The 20,333-nt window shown below is 47.7% G+C and overlaps 1 protein-coding gene across 3 annotated transcripts in view; it reads right to left on the reverse strand.

Annotated features, from left to right (window-relative positions):
* Positions 1 to 20,333, reverse strand: part of TRIO (trio Rho guanine nucleotide exchange factor) — a 355,929-nt gene that overhangs the window by 158,388 nt on the left and 177,208 nt on the right. For all 3 annotated transcript variants that reach the window (XR_001919786.1, XM_018065520.1, XM_018065521.1), the window contains exons 10-11: positions 17,330 to 17,452; positions 7,898 to 8,089 (exon numbers count right to left, since the gene is read on the reverse strand). Coding sequence is in view for 2 of the 3 variants with exons in the window: in XM_018065520.1 (XP_017921009.1) it covers positions 7,898 to 8,089; positions 17,330 to 17,452 (315 nt within the window). In the remaining variant the exon portion in view is untranslated. The remainder of the gene's footprint in view (positions 1 to 7,897; positions 8,090 to 17,329; positions 17,453 to 20,333) is intronic.

The following is a 20,333-nucleotide window of genomic DNA, read 5'->3' on the forward strand; positions in this document are numbered from 1 at the left end:
GCACCCTGTGAATGACTGTTTAAGTCATTTGTCAAGCAACAAGTCAGGGACAAGGAAAGACACGGACCTTTACTGGCAGCTAGGACCTGGAGTGTGTATGGCCCATAACCCTCAGAGATGCTGCTATTCCCAGTTCTGCAGAGAGAGCTGGGGCACCACGGAGCAGTCTGCCCCGCGTCACTCGGCCAGTTAAGTCAGGGAATGTGGCACTCTTAATATACTTTCTTCATTATTTTAATAAAGATTATATTTTTACAGAAGGAAATCAGAAATAACTACAACTACTTTGGGGGACAGTCCCACCCAGGGGAAGACCACCTATTTTAAAAAAAAAAAAGAAATATCAGATACCAAAACCTATGTGAAGATTTAGCTGATAAACCAATAGGGAGCAACCAAATGTCCAAACTTAAATCTAAGGCTCAGTCTTGCAAGGTCTAACGATGCAGAGGATGGTTCTAGACCCCAAGCGTCCCCCTCGCTTGAGTGTCACCTGTTTATTTTTGTCTGTATCAGATAAATAAACTAAAGAAATCAAACATTTAAGAGCATACTTAGAGAGTTCATCTAAGGAACTGAACATTAACATAAAAATTACCAAGATTTGGTCACATAAGCTAAACTTTACTTCCTAAAATATTCTGCATTTGATCTTTACCTTTTCCATTGACAAATATATCAAAGCAATCCTGGACGTCTGAGAGGTTAATAAGCTACGGACCACTCGTAAATTGCTAGTGGGAGTGTAAAATGGTACAGTCACTCTGGAAAAGTTTGGCACTTTCCTTCAGAACAGTATGTGTTTAATCAAAGGACCCAGTGGTTACACTCTTGGGCAATTATCCCAGAGACATGAAAACTTAAGTTCATGCACAGGAAGGTCCACAGCTTCTCTTCTTGGAAAAGTCAAAATATCCTCATTGTTCTTTACAAGGTAAATTGTTCAGAAACTGTGATGTGTCCATACAACGAGAGACTACTCAGCGACGAAGTACTGGCTCGTGAGACAACAGGGAAGGGTTCCGAGGGGAACTGTGCTGAGCAGAAAGAGCCAATCTCAAAAAGGTACACGTGGTATGATTCCACCTATGTAACATTTTTGAAAGAAAATTATTGAGATGGAGAAGGACAGACGAGTGGAGGCCAGGGGTGAGGGGTGTGGTTGTAAGGAGGGGGCACAGGGGAGTCCCCTGGTGATGGGTGATTCTGTATGACCGTGTGTGGAAGAGGGGTGACGGTTACACGAATCTACACACGGAAAAACCGCATGAAACTAAACACGTGTGCTCGCATGTACACATACACACACGGGGCACGCACACTTGGGGAAACTCGAGTAAGCTCTGAAAGTGTGGCAAAGTCACGTTCACACTCTGACAAGGCACGTGGTTATGCGAGACGTGGCCCCTTGGGGATGATGGGAGAAGGTGCAGGGACCTCCTGTTTCCCTTTCTCCCAACATTCTGTGATCCTAAATATTTCAAAACAGGAAGTTACAAAAAGAAACTATGGCTCAAGGTATCACACATATTTAAGAATAAACAATAAAGCAAACTGAGAGACTACAGACAGATGACAGAAAATAGAGCTGAGAAGGTCAGAATAAAAGTCTTGAAAAGATGGGAACCAAATTTTAGAGACCTTTGCATGGGAAACAAGGAATTCGGAGAAATCAGTGCTGGAGAGGCTGGGGTCCCCTGGAGAAGGACCATGATCCCTCCCCTGCGGGGAGTCCTGCCGTGAACAGAAATGCGGCTTTTCTGGAAAGGGCGGTGTTCAGAAAACTTAGTTCAGAAAACTAAGATCATGGCATCTGGTCCCATCACTTCATGGCAAATAGATGGGGAAACAATGGAAACAGTGGCTGAATATATTTTTCGGGGCTCCAAAATCACTGCAGATGGTGACTGCACCTATGAAATTAAAAGACACTTGCACCTTGGAAGAAAAGCTATAACCAACTTAGACAGCATATTGAAAAGCAGAGACATTGCTTTGCCAACAAAAGCTATGGTTTTTCCAGTAGCCATGTATAGATGTGCAAGTTGGACTATAACGAAAGCTGAGTGCCGAAGAATTGATGCTTTTGAACTGTGGTGTTGGAGAAGACTTGAGAGTCCCTTGGACTGCAAGAAGATCCAACCAGTCCATCCTAAAGGAAGTCAGTCCTGAATATTCGTTGGAAGGACTGATGATGAAGCTGAAACTCCAACACTTTGGCCACCTGATACAAAGAACTGACTCATTTGAAAAGACCCTGATGCTGGGAAAGATTGAAGGCGGGAGGAGAAGGGGATGAGATGGCTGGATGCCATCACCGACTCAATGGACATGAGTTTAAGAAAACTCCGGGAGTTGGTGATGGACAAGGAGGCCTGGCGGGCTGCGGTCCATGGGGTCGCAAAAAGTTGGACACGACTGAGCAACTGAACTGAACTGCAAAGGGCAGGTGCAAAGGGCAGGTGTCCTGAACAGGTCTGCACCACTACTGCCTGCAGTCACAAGGCCCATCAGAGGGCAGCTGTGGTCCATGCGAGGGCCACAAGCTGCCTGTAATTGGTTTAACCTTTCCTGAATCAGTTTAACTACCAGATGCTTCTCCAGCTCCATGGGGAAAGAAGAGAAAAGGAATCTAGGCCCTTTGAGCACTGGCTGGTGGAAGAGTCACAAGGGAGGTTTTCAAACGTGGTGAGGATGGTGGGAGAAGCAGCTGGGAAGCTCCATACCGTGGACACAGGAGCCTTGAGTTCCTGCCTCTTCATGATCCTGCACGGAGCAGGGGCAGGGGCCCCACGGCACTCCCCCTGCTCCCAGGGGATGCTGGGCACTGGCCCAGGGTAAAGAAAGAGGCCTGCCTGCTCAACTGTTAGGCTCAGAAATGAAGCCAGGCTGCCATGCCATGACCAAAACATCTCCAGGTGGTGGGAAGGCCTTTATTTCTGACTTCTGAATAAAAGGAAAGGTTCCTCTTTCTCGGACGTTTCCCCAAACAAAAACTTGCCCCAGTTCAGGGTGTAAGCTTGCACAAGCAGCAACAAAGGACTTCTTGACTTAACCCAGCAAGAATCACAGCCCGACTCCAACGGGAATCATCTTTCCTGGGAAACCATGGCTCCTGGGAACCAAGTGAACAACAACAACAAAGAAACAGCTCAAGGCCACCAACCGGGTTCCAGAAATAAACTCTGGCTGAGGACTCAAGGTCACCACCTGGTTGCCTCAAATAACCCACACATTTCAAAGGTAATTATTGGTTGGCTCGGGGCTTAATTTTGAGAATGAAGTTGAAGAGTATGAATGGATGACAATAATTACGCCTCTGCTATATTTGAAAATGGAACCATGGCCCTCTATCATTAAGTCCCGGGGATGATCAGCTAGAAATAGACATCGTTTCTTCCACAAAGTGACCGAGTATCTGCTAAGTCTGGGAGGCAGGCTACAAAGACAAGGGAAACGAGGTTGTGGTCTTCAAGTGACTCAACTTCTAGCAGGAGAAACAGACAGACATCTGAAATATGTGACACACACAAAAGGATGCTCTTCCCTGGTCCTTCATTTTTACATCCCCCCCCGGATGTTACAGTTGGCCTGGGAGATACTTTGGAATGAATGGGTTCATTTTTACATCCCCCCCTGGATGTTACAGTTTGCCTGGGAGACACTGTAGAATGAATGGGTGAAAAGAGTAGATGGATGAATCAATAGGGGAAAATGCATTCAAAAGGAAAGGAGGACAGGTAACACAGTTCCCCAATGGGAGAGTTATAATCAGAACTGATGAATAAAATGCAACAAAAACTAAGGGAAGAAAGAGATTAACAGGTAGAAGACAAAATCTCTCTTAAAATCAACAATCCTTTTAAATACTACTACTTCAAAATCTTAAAAAAAAAAAAAAAAGGACAGATGAACAGTCTTCAAGTGACATGAAAGATTAAATAATTTCATGAATACTTTCAGAGGAAAAAAAAAAAGGGGGTCCCAGGACGCTTCCCAATCTGGGTTTAAGGGTGAGATCAGAGCTGAGTACCTCTCTCAGCCACCTCTGCATTCAACATCAAGGTATAAAACACTCGCTATCCATGTGAAAATGCAGCTGACCCTTGAACAACACAGAGGCAGGGACACAGTCAGAAATCCATGGAGGATCTCCAGCCAGCCCTCTGCATCCAGAGTCCCTCCACACCTGCAGTTCCGCATCTGTAGATCGTGCAGCTGAAGAACATCCACGCGTGTGCAGACCTGTGCAGTTCAAACGCATGTTGTTCACGGGTTGGCTGTGTTTCCTCTTTTCCTTCTTCCTGGGATTAAGCACCTGTGTTCTGTCCTCTGGGTATAAGAGGGGAGGCTGAGGTCTCCATGCTGAGCCTAAGCGCTCGGTCCGCAACAAGACTTAGAACCACCGACCTTCGCGCATAGAAATTCCTGACCCAACACTGAGCACGTATCACCGTGTGCTGGCACCTTCTCCAAGCTGGCTAATGAGACCACCTCTGAATTACTTGCTCCTCAGAGAGCCGGAGATTGACCACAAGATGGAGGGGGCTATGCTCCAGATCAAGTGAGAAATAAAAGCACAGCCAAACATCTGGGTGTGAGGAAGGTGAACGTCCATGTCAGGAGAACCTCTGACCATTAACTTCTTAAAAGCTTCCTGTATTTGCCTAAACAGAAATGGCAACTCGCTTTTTCTATCTCGCTCTGTGTGATTGTAAGTCATATGAACTGCCTGAGAAAAATTCATTCTGATAACTTAAATCTCTAGCAAGTTTTCATTCATCTGATATGTTAAAATATTTAGTGCCTTGATGTAAATACACATTTAATTAGCATGATTTCCTCCTCCTGGCCTTTCTCTCACTTTTAATTTTGTTTTAAAGCAGGTAATAAAATTTGTTCTAAACAAAGTCATTTTTCAATAATCGTTTTCAACAGACAAAGACTGAAGTAGCCATTCCTTCCTGTGCGAAACCTACGAAGCACCCTGGTGGGCCAGAGGACACTCGTGCAGCAGAGACCAGAGAGAGAGCAAGGTTCCCGGGCTGATCAGGAAAAATAATACTCAATCTACCGACAAAATGACGGGGGCTAAAAATGAAGTCTGAGCACGTCGAGAGGAAGAATCACAGCACACTCCACGCCCGTGGGTGATCAGCTTCCCCAAAGGCCTCCCCTCTGGTTGCCTCTGGCACCCCTGCCCACAGCTGTCACCCAACCCTCCCCTGGTCCAGGTCACTTTGGGGGCACACATTTACAAGGAACCAAATCATAGTAAACACACCAGTTTCTCTGCTACTGTGATGGTCTTTCATGTACAAAGGAAAGAATGAATACATGGAAACGTCTTGAATTGCTTAGGGGAACCACTTCACTTCTCAAACAGGTTTAAGCTCTCAGTCGACAAACTTCATATATACTAGAAGTTCCTACAGTGTTAAGTCAAGAGAACAAAACGCATTTTCACTTTTCAATAAATGTCCAGGCCTAGCGACACAACAGATTCTATAGTTGGCCAACTGGAATGCTTTCACTGTAAAATTTTTCCTTAAAAATGCTGCTGATGTTACAAAGTCCAGTGAACCCAAACTTAAAGTCTCTGGAGAATGGCTTTTATAAAAGGCTTTCCTTACAGCTTCCTTTAGTGCCTACTCCATGAGAACCATAACAAAACGTGGAAAAGGTGATTAAAGTCGTAAATAGTGCTTCGTGGAAAGCGCCCTTTTTTTTTGGTCCTAAATGTGAGTTAAATCTTCATGAATCCTGCTAAGAATATCCCTAACCAGAGGCCTGGGACACAGGCATCCCATCACCCGCTCCTGTGTGCCCTGCAGACTCCGGGCCTCCTGCCCTCCCCTCAGCTCAGTCTGTGCGTGGCCCAGGGGCCCATCCAGGGCCACAGCGCCCCCTGCAGCCTGGGTGAGGAACAGCAGCCCCCACCCACTGCGCCTCCCCCAGAAGGTCCAGCCGGCTCTGCTTTCTGCCTGTCCCAGCTTAAAGAGCAAAGACACAACCTGTTTTTTCATGCACAGCATCTTTCTCTCTCTCAGGGTGGAAAAAATGCATCCGAGAAAGAGCAGCTAGCATCCTATAATAATACTGATGGAAAAGAGAGAGTAACCCACAGCTATCATAACAAGAGCTGTAACAGGTGCGTAGAGAGAAAGCTCTACAGTGCGGGGCGGTGGGACGGATAGCTAACTGCTGTGGAAGAGAAGAAAAGCAGTGCATCCCACTGCATGGACCAGACCGTGAGGATGCTGCGGTGTTTCAAGCTGGTGCTCCAGACACACAGAGAATCACTGATGGTACAAAAGCAAGGTGATCTAAGTCATGACATGTGTATTTCTGGTGGCAGGGCTGCAGGGGGGCTGGGAGCTGGCAGAGGCAGAGAGACTAGTTAGTTGTAGCGGCTTGACTCAGATAAGTGAGGAACTGGGGAACGTGCACCCGTAGTCAGAAACCACTGTGAATCAATGTCTACTTAACGTGTCTCCTTGGAGAAAAACAGTGCCTTGTAAACACTGTGATGTCTTTTTTAGGGGTGGCATTACTAAACCAGAAAGAGAAGCTGCTCCTGTCAGCTTTCTATGCTGACAAAGAGTCCAGGATCTAAAGCGCACCAGCCCCTTCCAAGAAAGGGCTGCTCAGGGTCCCAGTCATTCACCACATACGCCCCCTATACTATTCTCCCCTGGAGGAGGGCATGGCAACCCACTCCAGTATTCCTGCCTGGAGAATCCCATGGACAGAGGAGCCTGGTGGGCTATGGTCCAGAGGGTCGCAAAGAGTCGGACACGACTGAGCAAGTATTACATACTACATCTCCGGGGCTCACAACATTTCAGAGTTGAAAGTGAATGTGGTTTTCCTGGAGTCAAACATTCAAGCTACAAATGGCCTGGTTGAGGACCGACTGCCCAAGATCCCAGATATGCAGAGAAGTTCTTTTCTTTTAAACAAATTCACAAGTTCCTGAGTCTTTAAACAAGGCAAGCCAGGCCTACCCGTTAGCAAGTGTCTTCCACAGTTTGGCTCCTTCCAGATCTTTCTTCCTAGCCTGTTACTACAGCCTTTCTGGACTCAACCTCAAATTACCTAAAAGGGCCCCCATTTCTAGTTTATAAAGAGCTGTGAAATGGAGAATTTATCCCCTTAGAAATAAGATGCAGTGAAGGTGACATTTTAAATTTGCAGTCCTACTAAAAACTTCAGCTTTTATTACAAATCCTTCTATCTCAAAGGTTACATAATATTATAGTTTCTTCAATTGTAACTTTCTATGATTTTCTTTTTTTTTTCCAATTTTATATTGGACTACAGTTTTCACTAAGAATAACATACATGCAAGATATAATACCAACCTACTTCCCATTTACCAAATTACACATTATCTCCTATCTGAAGACAAGTTTACCAAGAGAGCTTACCGATGACAGCACTGTTAATAAATTCAGCATTATATAAAATGCACTCCTACGAGTATCTGAGGGCAGCCACACAGTCTGATAAAATCTGAACACAGCCATGCCTTCAACCATATGACAGGCTCACAGGCAGAAAGGAAGCCCCATAGCCCTGACCCCAAAGTGCAGGTCATCCGCTTCTGCTAAAATGAAAGTGCCCTCCTCTCTCCAAGGGTCTCCTCCAGCTCCTGCTTTCCCTGCTCTCCTCCTGACCCGCAGCTTCCCAGCCACCCCTACCCTCACAGGTCTGGTCCTGGCAGGCGCCTCCCTGGGAGATGGCGTGTGTGTGCCCGTGTGACAAAGGCAAGCCTGCAAGGCCAGCTGCATCCCCGCCACCACCACCCATGGGTGACATTACAACCACCCTCGTTCCACCCAAGGAGCCCCAAGGCCCTTCCGGGCGGGGCTCCATCTTTGCCCTGGAAGCTCACCTCTTTCACGTGCGTGTGAAAGGACACGGACATGTCCAGGAGGATCTTCCGCTGCTCAACGCGCCGTACGAAATCCTGTATCCGGTCCTCAAGCTGATGGGCAGCCTGATAGATCTCTTCCGGGTCACATTCTCCGGTCTGGGCCAGCTGCTCGGCCGCCTCAAGTAACTTATCTGCATTGGTGTACGTGTTCTGTGCGAGAAAACGTTCAGAGACACAGGAGGTGAATACCAGACAAGCTGGCCCGACTGGGACCCATGATACACAGGAACAGAGTCAGCGAGTGCTGTTCCTTTCTGCACATCAACAGGATGGGAAGAGATGATTCTAGGAGTTCAGAACACCTCCATCGGCAGCCTTTGCCGCTCTTAGTTGAGTTAAACTGTGAACCTCACGGCAAAGCTCTTCGGTCTGGGGCCGTGATGGGGTTATCTGTAGGCAGCCGCTGGCTGTCCTGTGACTCACAAAAGGGCTTCTGGCTTTTTGCTGCAGCTCGAAGGGAGCTCCCAGCCACAAATGCCTGCTTCACTTTTTCTCCTAGTTTTATGACGGGGTGGAGAGTTCCAGTTTTGTGTCTTTCGGTATAGATGTACCGCTTTAGGATAATTCCCCAAGAGCAAGCGAAAAGGTTACGTTGCAAACACACACAAACTGCTGTCTCTTTTCACTTGTTTCTGCTTATCAGCAATTCTGTGCTTATTATTTTTTTCCCCTACTTCGGGGATATACTATTTTAAGAAAAAAGAAATAATAACTGCAACAGCTATAAAGTAGCCAGAGTTTTAAAGAGCTGAGAGTTGAGTGCAAAAGGGTGTCTAAAATACTCTGAAAATTACTCTTTCTGAATTTTCTATAAATCAGGCTGCAAAGTGGTTCCTCAAATCAACAGGGCTGTTGCAGACCTGATGTCGCTCAGGGAAACTGCCAGCCAGAGGGTGCTGACGGGGGCAGGCAGCAAGGGGCCAGGCCGGAGGACCTCAGGCAGGAACCAACAGAATCCGGGAGGGTGCTGACGGGGGCAGGTAGCAAGGAGCCAGGCCGGAGGACCTCAGACAGGAACAAACAGAATCTGGGCCCCCGAAGACGCCCAGAGGAAGCGTGCAGTTCCTGAGACACCGACTGAGCCCATCAACCTTCTCCTCCCCCAGCACTTCAGTCCCACAGCCGAGCAGGATCAGGTCTCACGGGTAAGATGGGTGGGGGCCCAGGGTGTAGGGAGACCAAGCCCAGTGGGGGCAGCCTGCCGGATGAAGACTGGGGACCTCCAGTGTATTCACCTACTAAGCCAACAGACTAATAAGGGTACTGAGACGTGAGTTCCTCATTTTGGACAACGGAGTTACAAATATGCAAAAGGAGAACACCTGAGTCAGCCCGGGGGCACTGGACTGGAATTGGGGGATCCACGTGCGGACACAGTTTTCCACAGGCTGGTGTGTAAAGATGCACATGCACACTCACTCACGGCCCCCCCCCAACCCCTCCCACCCCTCATCTTCTGAGAGGACCCGAGAACAGTGATGGAGCAAATGGCAATAAGCAGGTGGAACCCGGATCCCTATTTCTGAGCATCATTCTGCTCTGCAGGGAACCGGGGGTCTGTGGAGACATGGCTGATTCCAGCACAAGATGAGCCCCAAAGCAAGGAAAAGCCCAAGGACGATGTGGACAGGACAGGGTGGAGAAGCCAGTTTGAGGAGGCGCATGCTGGCCAAGTGAGGGGCAATTGAGCATCAGAGGGGACAGTGCAGGTGACGGAGGATCTATCCAGTCACTAGGAAACCAGGAGTCCCCCACTGAGAAGCAAAAGTGGACGATGGACAGCATGTTATATATAGCATTTCAAAGTACATCCTCACAAAGTACTCAGTAATTACAAATGGGGAAAGACTTGCTTTACAACGGAGCCATCTGGCAGACACCACCTTAAGCCAGGGATCGGAGTGAACACCAGATGTAAGAGAATAGATTAAACTGTGCACCGCTTGACGGGAGAGTGTGAGGAGGGCCCGGCAGGGCTTCTGGGATATGCAAGACGTGCAACCAGCATACAACCGCGAGGAGACGTCAGACAAACCCAACGTGAGGGGCCTTCCCCAAAACACTGGGACACAGAAGTTAAGGACGGACGGAGGAGTGGCTCCAGGCTGAAGGACACCAAATGAGATGGGTGACTCTACACGGGACCCGTTAGACATGGACACGGTGGGGTCTGAGTGTTAGAAGGTAGTCACGAGTCAGCACCAACTTCCTGATTCTCATGGTGCGATTCCGGTTGTACAAGACAATGTCCTTTTTGGTAGGAAATAGACAGGCAATGGTTGGAGGGAAGCAAGGTCTCTGGGCTGTATTTCCAACTTTCCTGCAAGTTTAAAACCTGTAGAGATTAATCCTTTGTCATTAGTTTCATTTGCAATTATTTTCTCCCATTCTGAGGGCTGTGTTTTAATCTTGTTTACTAGTTCCTTTGCAGTGCAAAAGCTCATTTGTTTATTTTTATTTCCATTACTCTAGGAGGTGGGTCACAGAGGATCTTGCTATGATATATGTCAAAGAGTCTTTTGCCTATTTTCCTCTAAGAGCTTTATAGTTTTTGACCTTACATTTAAGTCTTTAATGCATTTTGAGTTTATTTTTGGGTATGACGTTAGGAAGTATTCTAGTTTACGTGAAGCTGTACATGTAGTTGACATGTAGTGTTCTTTTACATGTAGCTGTCTAGTTTTCACAGTGCCATTTATTGTAAAGGCTGTCTTTTCTCCATCTTCATTGCATATTCTTGCCTCTTTTGTCAAAGGTAAGGTGCCCATAGGTGTGTAAGTCTAATCTCTGGGCTTTCTAGCTTGTTTCACTGGTCTATATTTCTGTTTCTGTGCTAGTACCATGCTGTCTTGATGACTGCAGCTTTGTAGTATAGTCTGAAGTCAGGAAGCTTGATTTCTCCAGCTCAGTATTTCTTTGTCAAAGTTGCTTTGGTTATTCAGGGTCTTTTGTGTTTCCATACAAACTGTAAAACTTTTTGTTCCAGTTCTGTGAAAAACATCATTGGTAGTGTGATAGGGACTGCACACCTTTGTAAATCTAAAAAGGAACATTGACTTGGATGTTTCTTTAGAAGCTAAAAGAGCAGATGACTGTCAAAAGGCACCTTGTTTTCCCAGAATCTCTTGCAAAAAGCTTCACATGGAAAGCACTGTTCATTTCTTTTTTAAAAACTCCAGTGTGAACGTGCAACATGGCCGCGTCTGCCACGCTCCAGAAATTCATTAGCATGGAGTCATTCTACTCACAATCACGGTACAACATGAAGAAGGAATGGGTCTTCAGATCAGTCAGGAGGTTCCTGGCTCTGCCAGACTGTATGCAGAAATGGTTCGATGCTGGACCAGCAGGTCTGAACCAGCCCGAGACCAGGGCCCCCGTAGTGCAGTCAAGGGCCTGCAGCAGTCACACCAGCTGCAGGACGCGCTGCCACCAAGCAAGCACGAAGCTCTTTCCAGGTTCCTCCTTCTCCAAACACCAGAACTGTTCTATAGAATAATCTATATTTAGTACCTTTTAAATTAATTCAACCAGAAGACTTTCGACACTTCCTGTCTGAAATCTCTGTCACGTTACTTCACCATGTCAGGTTTTGAAGAAGTTGACTTGAAGAAAAACTCGTTTAGTACACTGCTAGTTCAACATCTTGAAATTAAAGACAATTTAGAACTCATTTTACAAAGGATCCTTCAAACACAAAACCCCAAGACACACACTAATGCGCCTTAAACTTAATTCGGAAAAAGAAATTTCTCCTCCCTAAACCCAAAATCTGTTTTACCTTATGAGCACATTTCAGAAAAATGAGAAACGGCTCTTCATTAAGCAATAAAGATGCTTCTGTTTCTATTTTGAAGGTGCCTCCAAAGGCTATTCTGTCCAAAAGAACCCCATAAATCTGAAGCATGACCTTAGATTTACCTTGGACCGAGGATGTGCATTACACTTTGCTGTGACAGAAAGCATTCAGAGATGAGAGGGTGGACAGGGAAAGCTGGGGAAGGCAGTCACTCTGGGTCTCGGCCCTCCTTGCAGGAGAGCAAGGCTGATGTCACCTTCCTCTCTGGGAAGAGCCAGACAGCTTTCCATGAATGAAGCTACAAACGCAGAGCGTGATCTGGCTCAAGACCCCGACCACTGTTTGCTGAGCCCCAATCTACTGCACGTGGTCTTAATCAAACCAGGCTCCATCTGGAGCCACCTCGTAGTCCAGGGCTCTCCTTGACTTCAAATACTGTCTTCCTAGCCCCCTCAATGGAGAAGGCAATGGTACCCCACTCCATACTCTTGCCTGGAAAATCCCATGGACGGAGGAGCCTGGAAGGCTGCAGTCCGTGGGGTCGCTGAGGGTCGGACACGACTGAGCAACGTCACTTTCATGCATTGGAGAAAGAAATAGCAACCCACTCCAGTGTTCTTGCCTGGAGAATCCCAGGGACAGGGGAGCCTGATGGGCTGCCATCTATGGGGTCGCACAGAGTCAGACACGACTGAAGTGACTTAGCAGCAGCCCCCTCAAGGGATCTTTATCAAGCAAGGTGGGGGGCTAGAGAGAAGGCCACCCTATTTCTTCAGGCCTGTGAACGTCCTCACTGTACTACAATGAATCTGTTCTCATCTAGGGTCTACAGGGTGCCCCCCTGCTCCCACCCAGCCCATGCACTCTGAGCAGAACACACTCTTCAGAACCAGCCTGAAGGGGACAGTGACACGTGGTATCTGCAGGTACACGGGCGGCCACTGGGTTCCGGCGCTCTGCCAGTGACCCCTCGGGGCTAAGGTTCACATACACCAATGTGGACACATTTGTGGAGACAAAAAGGATCACAGGTTTTCACTCAAAGGTGAGTGGAGGGGATTTACCTAAGTGGCTGGAGCAGGTTACGGTCAATTATGACAGAGTGCTGCATGTCCACCCTGGGCCACGCACGTCACGGCAGGCCCCGGGTCACAGTTTTATCAGCTAGAGACGCAGAAAGCTAGTTGGCCTGCCACATGGCAATGAGGAGGCCGAGGAAAGTCACCCAACAGTCCTTCAAAACCAGCCGGTCTCTAAAAATATGGAGCAGAATCAAGTGACAGTCACTTGGTCGTGTCTGACCCTTTGCGACCCCATGGACTGTAGCCCACCAGGCTCCTCTGTCCATGGGATTCTCCAGGCAAGAAATACTGGAGTGGGTTGCCATTCCCTCCTCCAGGGGATCGAACCTGGGTCTCCTGCATTGCCAGCAGATTCTTTACCATCTGAGCTACCAAGGGAGGGGAGGGTTGATAAATATTCATCCCAGAAAGAAAAGAGCTAAGAGAACGAGAAGCTGGAGATGCTGGAAAAAGAGGCCAGAGGTGAGCGGCCAGGTCCCGGCACTGGGGTGAGGAGGGGCACAGGTGGCCAAGGTCAGGGTGGAGAGCTCAGAGCCTCCTCCTACCCAGGCGGGTCTGCAAAGGAGAGAGGCCCCCCCAGAGGAGAGGTGGGTGTCTGACCATGGCCCCCCAGTGCCCGGCAGAACGCCTGGCACACGACCAGTGACCAGGTGAAAACCAGAGGGAGGGAAACAGGGCAGATGTCTGTAAAGCGAGCAAAAGTGCTTGTATTTAGGGGATTTGTCTTTTTTCATGCACAGTTCAGATTTGAGCTTAAGGACTTCAATTAAAGGCAAAAGCGGGTACCCTTTAGAATCCCAGGAACAAGGTACCAAAGATGATAGGAAAGACATGAAAATCAGGGGGAAACGGAGCAAACAGGCCCTGCCTTTCCGGGAACTGGTGTGAGGGTGGCCTCTGCCCGGGCTGCTGCTGCGACCCTTGGCTCCCCAAGATACCCGAGGGCACCAATGTTTCCCACAAAGAAAGCGTCCCACCCTTGCTGCCTCCGAACACCAGTGTTGACAAGCACTGATGGTCATCTTAGATCTGAGGAAGTTAAGTTCACCATGAAAAGGGCAAAGGTAGCCACAGAAGGGAGCTCCCTAATTAGAACGAAAGGAGCCACAGGAATTGGAAGGAGGGGTCCATGGGGTGCTGGCCGCACAGGAGGATACTCGGCAGACAACGCTGGGGTGCACTCGGGAAGGTGCAAGGAAGGGGCTGGGTGGGCGAGCCCACAGTCACGGTGAATAAACTACTTGTTTGCTGTCCCGCTTCGTAGGGTCTTTGGTGCCTGGCGTCTTTGCTCAGAGGATCCGAATTTCAAATCCATCCTCAAACCACATGGCTGTGGCAGGAGCTTATCTGATGGGAATGTCAAGGGGAGATTAGAGCACATTTCCCACATTTCTTTAGCTATAAGAGGAAGGCAAAATATTTACCAGCATCCATAAGAAGGAAGCTCACATGTAACGTGGAAAAGGGAAGTCCACAGACCCACCCCGGGGGCAGGAAGGCTGCTGAATGCACCGCCTCTCCCAACCTGCTTCTATGATCAAGAAAGGTGAAGGCTAGGCTGTTACTTTAACTTTACACATGAAGACTGTCAAGGAGGAAACTTTTAAGAGGCATTTTCACTCAACAGGATTGAAGCACAGTTTGCTTTCTCATCTCATGACTACCTCTCACATCAGTTCCCTAATAAATCCAGCAAACAAGTGAGCCCTCTGTGATGTAAAACCCATGGACATACATAGCTGATTACTCCTACTTATTTGGGGTTGTGGATTTTGAGATGAAATCATTAGATGTATATAGATACTCTTGCTTTTATAATTGAAGGCTCTCTTTATTTCTAGTGTTTTTATGCTTTCAAGTCAATTTGCTTAATATCAACATTTCTACACCAATTTCCAATGGTTCATATTTGCCTTGCGGATCTTTTTCTAATGTTTCATATACTTTCGTGGCGTCAGGTGGCAAAGAGTCAGACATGACTTGGCAAACAGCAAAATACTTTCAAACTTCCTGGGTATTTAATGTTTTAGGTGTGCCCTTTGAAAACAACACACAGTATGATTTAAAATATATATATATATACAGAGACTCTTTTAACAAGTATAATCTATTTTGCATTCAGTGTGATTACTGCTATTTAGGGACAAATTACTACATCTTGGGCTTCCCTGGTGGCACTAGTGGTAAAGAACCTGCCTGCCAATGCAGGAGACACAGGAGACGTGGGTTCAGTCCCGAGGCTGGGAAGATCCCCTGGAGGAGGGCGTGGCAACTCACTCCAGTATTCTTGCCTGGAGAATGGCAGACAGGAGTCTGGCAGGCTACAGTCCACAAGTCCGTAAACCAAGGGACATGACCGAAGCGACTTAGCACATACACGCATGCACACTACGTCTTATTTTGGATTTCTTACATGATTTTTGTTGTTCTTTCTTTCACTTCCATGAGACCCATTTTCCTGAGTTTTTATTTACCTGGTTTTCTGCAGTTCTTTTTTCTTTATACTTAAGGAAAGCGGGGCTGTCTATCCTGTCTTTAGTGGTCATTCAACAATGCTACCACGCACCCCAGTGTTTACAAATCTAAGATCCACTACCCCAGCCCTACCCCTCAGGATAGCTCTCCACCTTCTGTGTTCCAGGGCTCTAGGGCTTTGCTCCATCTTACTTTGCGGGGGTTTTGCTTCGGTTTGATGCATTCATTTATTGGCTGCAAGGGTCTTCAGTACAGCACGCAGGCTCAATAGCTGTGGTGCCCTGCAGCCTGTGGGATCTTACTTCCCCAACAAAGGACCAAACTTGCGTCCCCTGCATTAGAAGGCAGATTCCCAACAACTGGCACCAGGGAAGTCTCTGTTGTTGTTCACTCACTCAGTCATGTCTGACTCTTTTGTGACCCCGTGCACTGCAGCATGCCAGGCCTCCCTGTCCTTCACCATCTCCCGGAGTCTGCTCAAACTCATGTCCATTGAGTCAGTGATGCCATCCAACCATCTCATCCTGTCATCCCCTCAGTAGAGGGAAGTCTCTACTATCTTGTTTTCAACCTCCCTCTAAGTCTGTCGTCTTTTGCCTAAATGGCCAACCCTTCGATTTACAAACACGTTTACCAACTGCTATGCTCACTGCCGATCTCAGTCCTCTCTTCTCATGTGCTCAGTCCTGTCCAACTCTTTGCGACCCCATGGACTGTGGCCCGCCAAGCTCCTCTGTCCATGGGATTCTCCAGGCAAGAGTACTGGAGTGGGCTGCCATGCCCTCCTCCAGGGGCTCTTCCTGACCCCGGGATAGAACCCACGTCTCCTGCATTGGCAGGCGGACTCTTATCCACTGTGCCACCTGGGAAGCCCCTCTTCCTTCTCATACTTCCTTTTTATTCATTTAATTAATTCATTCAACAAACACTGCTGCACCACACCAGCCTTGCTCCACGTGCTAGTGACAGAGACGTGAACACCACCGAGTGCCTGCACTGGGGGAGTTCATACTTGGGGGGCGGAGGGGGCGGCTCCCGTTGCTCTGACTAAGCTGTGCACTGCAGGTCTTCTATACACGACTAGTAAGCTCTCGAGTCGTGGCCTCTATTTCAGCCTCACTCAAACAGACATCCACTGGGTGTGGAATTCCAGGTTCAGCGTTCCTCCCCCTCAGGACTCCATCCCGCCATCTTCCAGAATCTGCAGTTGTGGGCGAGAAGTCAGCTTTGAGTCTTTCTCAGGGATGGGACGCTGCCATTTCTCTCTCTGGCGGGTGAGACTCTGCCTTTGGTGTTCCTCAGGTTTACCAGGTATTTCAGGATGGATTCATCCTACAGCTTCTGAAAACAACTTTCACCCCAGCTCCTAGAGCCTCCTACACAGATCCCGGGAAGATAATCCCTCCCTCTTTCACTCTTTCTTTCAAAACAGAAGGCAAAAGGAGAGGCGCTTTACCAAACAGCAGCGAGCTGCAGGAAAGACCTGGGCCAGACATGCCATCCCGACAGGGTCACAGACACCTGACTCCCCTTTCCTTCCAGCAGCCCCCGCCATGCCTACTCCTCAGGTCAGGGAGTCAGCCTCAGAAAGGTTAAGAGACTTTTCCAAAGTCACACAGCTGGAGAGGATCATAGTCATTCAAACTCCTGGGCTGTGAACGAACCACACCCCTGCCTCCTATTTCTGAAGCACAAGCATTTAAAAGAAAGAGAAGAGGGGAAAGAAACGTTGGCCCATAATTATAGACATTCAAAGACTGCTATTCCCCCATTTACAAATTAGTCAACAGAGACTGATACAATAAATTATGGTGAAAACTTCCGAGACATGTTCCTATTTCAAGACCATCACATTTTACCATAGGATCCACTGTTTTAAGTCATCTTTGTGCCCAGACAAGGACAGCTTCACTCTGCAAATCTGGGCATCATCTCAGACACGACTTGCTGAAGCTAAGTCATCAGAGATGGGGCTGAAACTGTAATTCAAAACCAACCGCAGAGATATTATGGGAGAAAACGGTAAGGTCTTACCTGTGCTACTTCTTCAAAATCCTCATGACGTTTCTGCAAAGCCCTGGCCCGATGGAGCGATTTCCCTACACCTGTGTGTTTGCTCAGAAATGCTTCTCCATGGTTCTCAATCCAGTCCAGCACCTACAATGAAACACAGACACACATGCCATAAAAACCAGGCCAGCCTTGTCCAGCGTGAAGGGCTATCTGTTAAAGACACAGCTCTCTTATCAAAACTCTGTAGGACGCAAGAAACAAAGGAGAAAAAAATTGGAAGCAACCAGACACTAACTTGTTGAGAATTACACCTTCCGTCAGACTTGCCATCACGATTAAGAGTAATCAGCTCTTACTTTAGTAAGTGCAAATCTGTTTATGTATGCGTTACACGCAATAACAATTCAGTTAAATCCCACCCCAGTTCACACATCCCCGAACCACCCACACTGCCTGGCTTTTGTGTGGGATCATGGTCAAGACACAGAGGAGCACTTTAACTTAACATAAGGCTCAAAGTTTCACGACTCAAGACAGTTCTGGTTTTTAACTACTGAGTTCATGTTTTCCTGTCTAAGAGTAAAACATATAAATAAAACTCAAGAAAACAAAACACTTAAATGCCTCTGCCCTGGTCTTTGAGGATAATTTATTCCATAAACTAAGCTGTTGTGAAAGCTGAATATTTCATGAACAAAAATACATAAAATTTCTTGACAGCTGAAACCCGCCACACTGAAGAAAAAGAGTGAAAGTAAAGCAAGGCAACCCAGTGTTTCTAAGGTCATGCCTGGAGCCGAGTGGTTCACTGGCTTCTGTGCTTGAGAAGCTGCACATAGGATCAAACAAAACATTCAGACAACATCAAAGACACATCCGTCTCTCTCTGATGGAGAGGGGAGAACCAGCAAAAAAGATCAGTCAGTCGTGCCTTTAGCTAGCAGCTTTCACGAAGATGTTACTTAAACACCGAAGGCGCTTGTTCATGGGTTTCGCGTGTTGCAAAAGTACTGGCGGTCCCCTGGGACTCGGTAACTAGTAACCACGGTAACCAAGCACACAGATTCAAACGACGTTGGACTCCAGAACCGACTGGGGCCGCGTGGCCAGGACAGTAGTCTAGAAGGCGCCCTGGAAGGAGGCCAGTCACTCAAGCCAGCAGGTAGACTGCAGAGTAGAGGCGCCTCGGAGGGAAGGAGCAACCACAGCGTCGGCGATACTGCGGTCAGCTCTACAGAGACAGGTGGGCACTCAGCTTACCACGGTGATCGTTTCACGGTACATGCAAACGTTGGCTGCCACAGAGCATGCCTGACACTAACCTGGCACGGCATGCCAACGGCACTTCACTCAAAAACCCGAATAAAAGTGGCCTTAATCTGAGGTTCTACAAAACCGGTCCCTCGCCCTGTCACCTGCACCGTAGACAGGTCAGCTGTGCAAACTGGACTCGTCCTCCTCGGCTCCATGCCAGTGACCTTCTGGCCTGACTGAGGGCAGGGGCCTTTCTGCCCAGAGCTTAGCGAGCCAGCAGTGCTTGTAAAGAAAATGGGCTGGAACCTGAATAAATCTCTGGTGGTCCTCTGTAAAGACCCTTTAGAATGAGTAGATGTGTGTGTGTGTAAAGACCCTTGTAGAATGAGTGGGTGTGTCTGTATGTGTAAAGACTCTTGCAGAATGAGTGGGTGTATGTGTGTGTGTGTGTGTGTGTATAAAGACCCTTGTAGAATGAGTGGGTGTGTGTGTGTGTGTAAAGACTCTTGAAGAATGAGTGGGGATATGTAAAGACCCCTGTAGAATGAGCAGGGGTGTGTATGTGTGTGTAAAGATCCTTGTAGGACGAGTAGAGGTATGTGTGTATGTGTAGACCCTTGTAGCATAAGTAGGGATAGATGTGTATAAAGACCCTTGCAGAATGAGTGGGGGTGGGTGTGTGTAAAGACCCTTGTAGAATGAGTGTGGCTGGGGGTGTGTGGGTGTGCATGCGTGCACACACCCACGGTGGAGGGTAAGGTGGGGTCTGCACATGCAGTCTCACAGCAGGTGCTCAGGATGAAGACACACGTTCTTGTTACCACTGTTCACTTCTGCACCTCTTGTCGACACCACATTCTGCCCGTCACCCGGGATCTCAGTCATTCCTACTCGATCAGTCTGTCTGTCAGGGCAGCCTCCCAGTCTGCCTGCAAGCTCCCCCTCCCTCCCCTCAATTCTAGTCCCGAGCCACAGCCTTCCTGAGCTGCGGCTTCCTGCCTGCTCAGTGGGGATAATAAGGGGGATGTGAGCTGCCAGGCACCTTATACCCCAGCATGCCAAGCACATAGCACATGAGCCGTCCGCACCCACAAACCACCACCTGTGGCAGCTTCCATCTCGTGTCGCTCTTTGGGAGCGCAGGCTATGAACGTTCCATTGCTCTTTAGCCAGTGCACTTAGTACATTCGCTTTCTTTCTTGAGATTAGACAGACCTTCAGTACCACCATTAGTAAGTAATGCCGCTTTCACCACTGACATCAAGCTGCTGTACTGCTTATGTGACAGTCTCTTAGTACACATTACAGAACACAGGTTCCCCTCTTACTCCCAAAGAAATGTCCAGTGACAACTTCACGACATCTCCACTTCAAAGAGTGGATTCAGTGAACAGAATGGGCCTCTGGGCACCAGAACAGCGCCAGGCAGAAGACTGGGACCAACTATTAATATATTAAGCTTGAAAAGAGTCAAGAGACTGTAACACCCATGCTACCGTCCAACTGCATGAAGGGCTAGGAGACACTTTTTAAAAACTACAGCTATAAAATATTCTGTATATTCCTCAATAGTTCTGTAGAAAGAAATGCAAGGTTTGGTAAACAGCAAACCTGATGAGTACTGATAACTCAATACTGACTTGAAGTAAAGGCACAATTTCAAAAAGTAAAAGACAAACGCTATTCCATAGAAAGAGCTGGAGGAAGCAAAACAGTCTTTGTTTAAAAAAAAAAATACGAATTTGTTTTTCTTAGCCTTCAGAAAGCATCA

Source organism: Capra hircus, chromosome 20, assembly GCF_001704415.2.
Source record: "Capra hircus breed San Clemente chromosome 20, ASM170441v1, whole genome shotgun sequence".
NCBI classification, from domain to species: Eukaryota; Metazoa; Chordata; class Mammalia; order Artiodactyla; family Bovidae; genus Capra; species Capra hircus.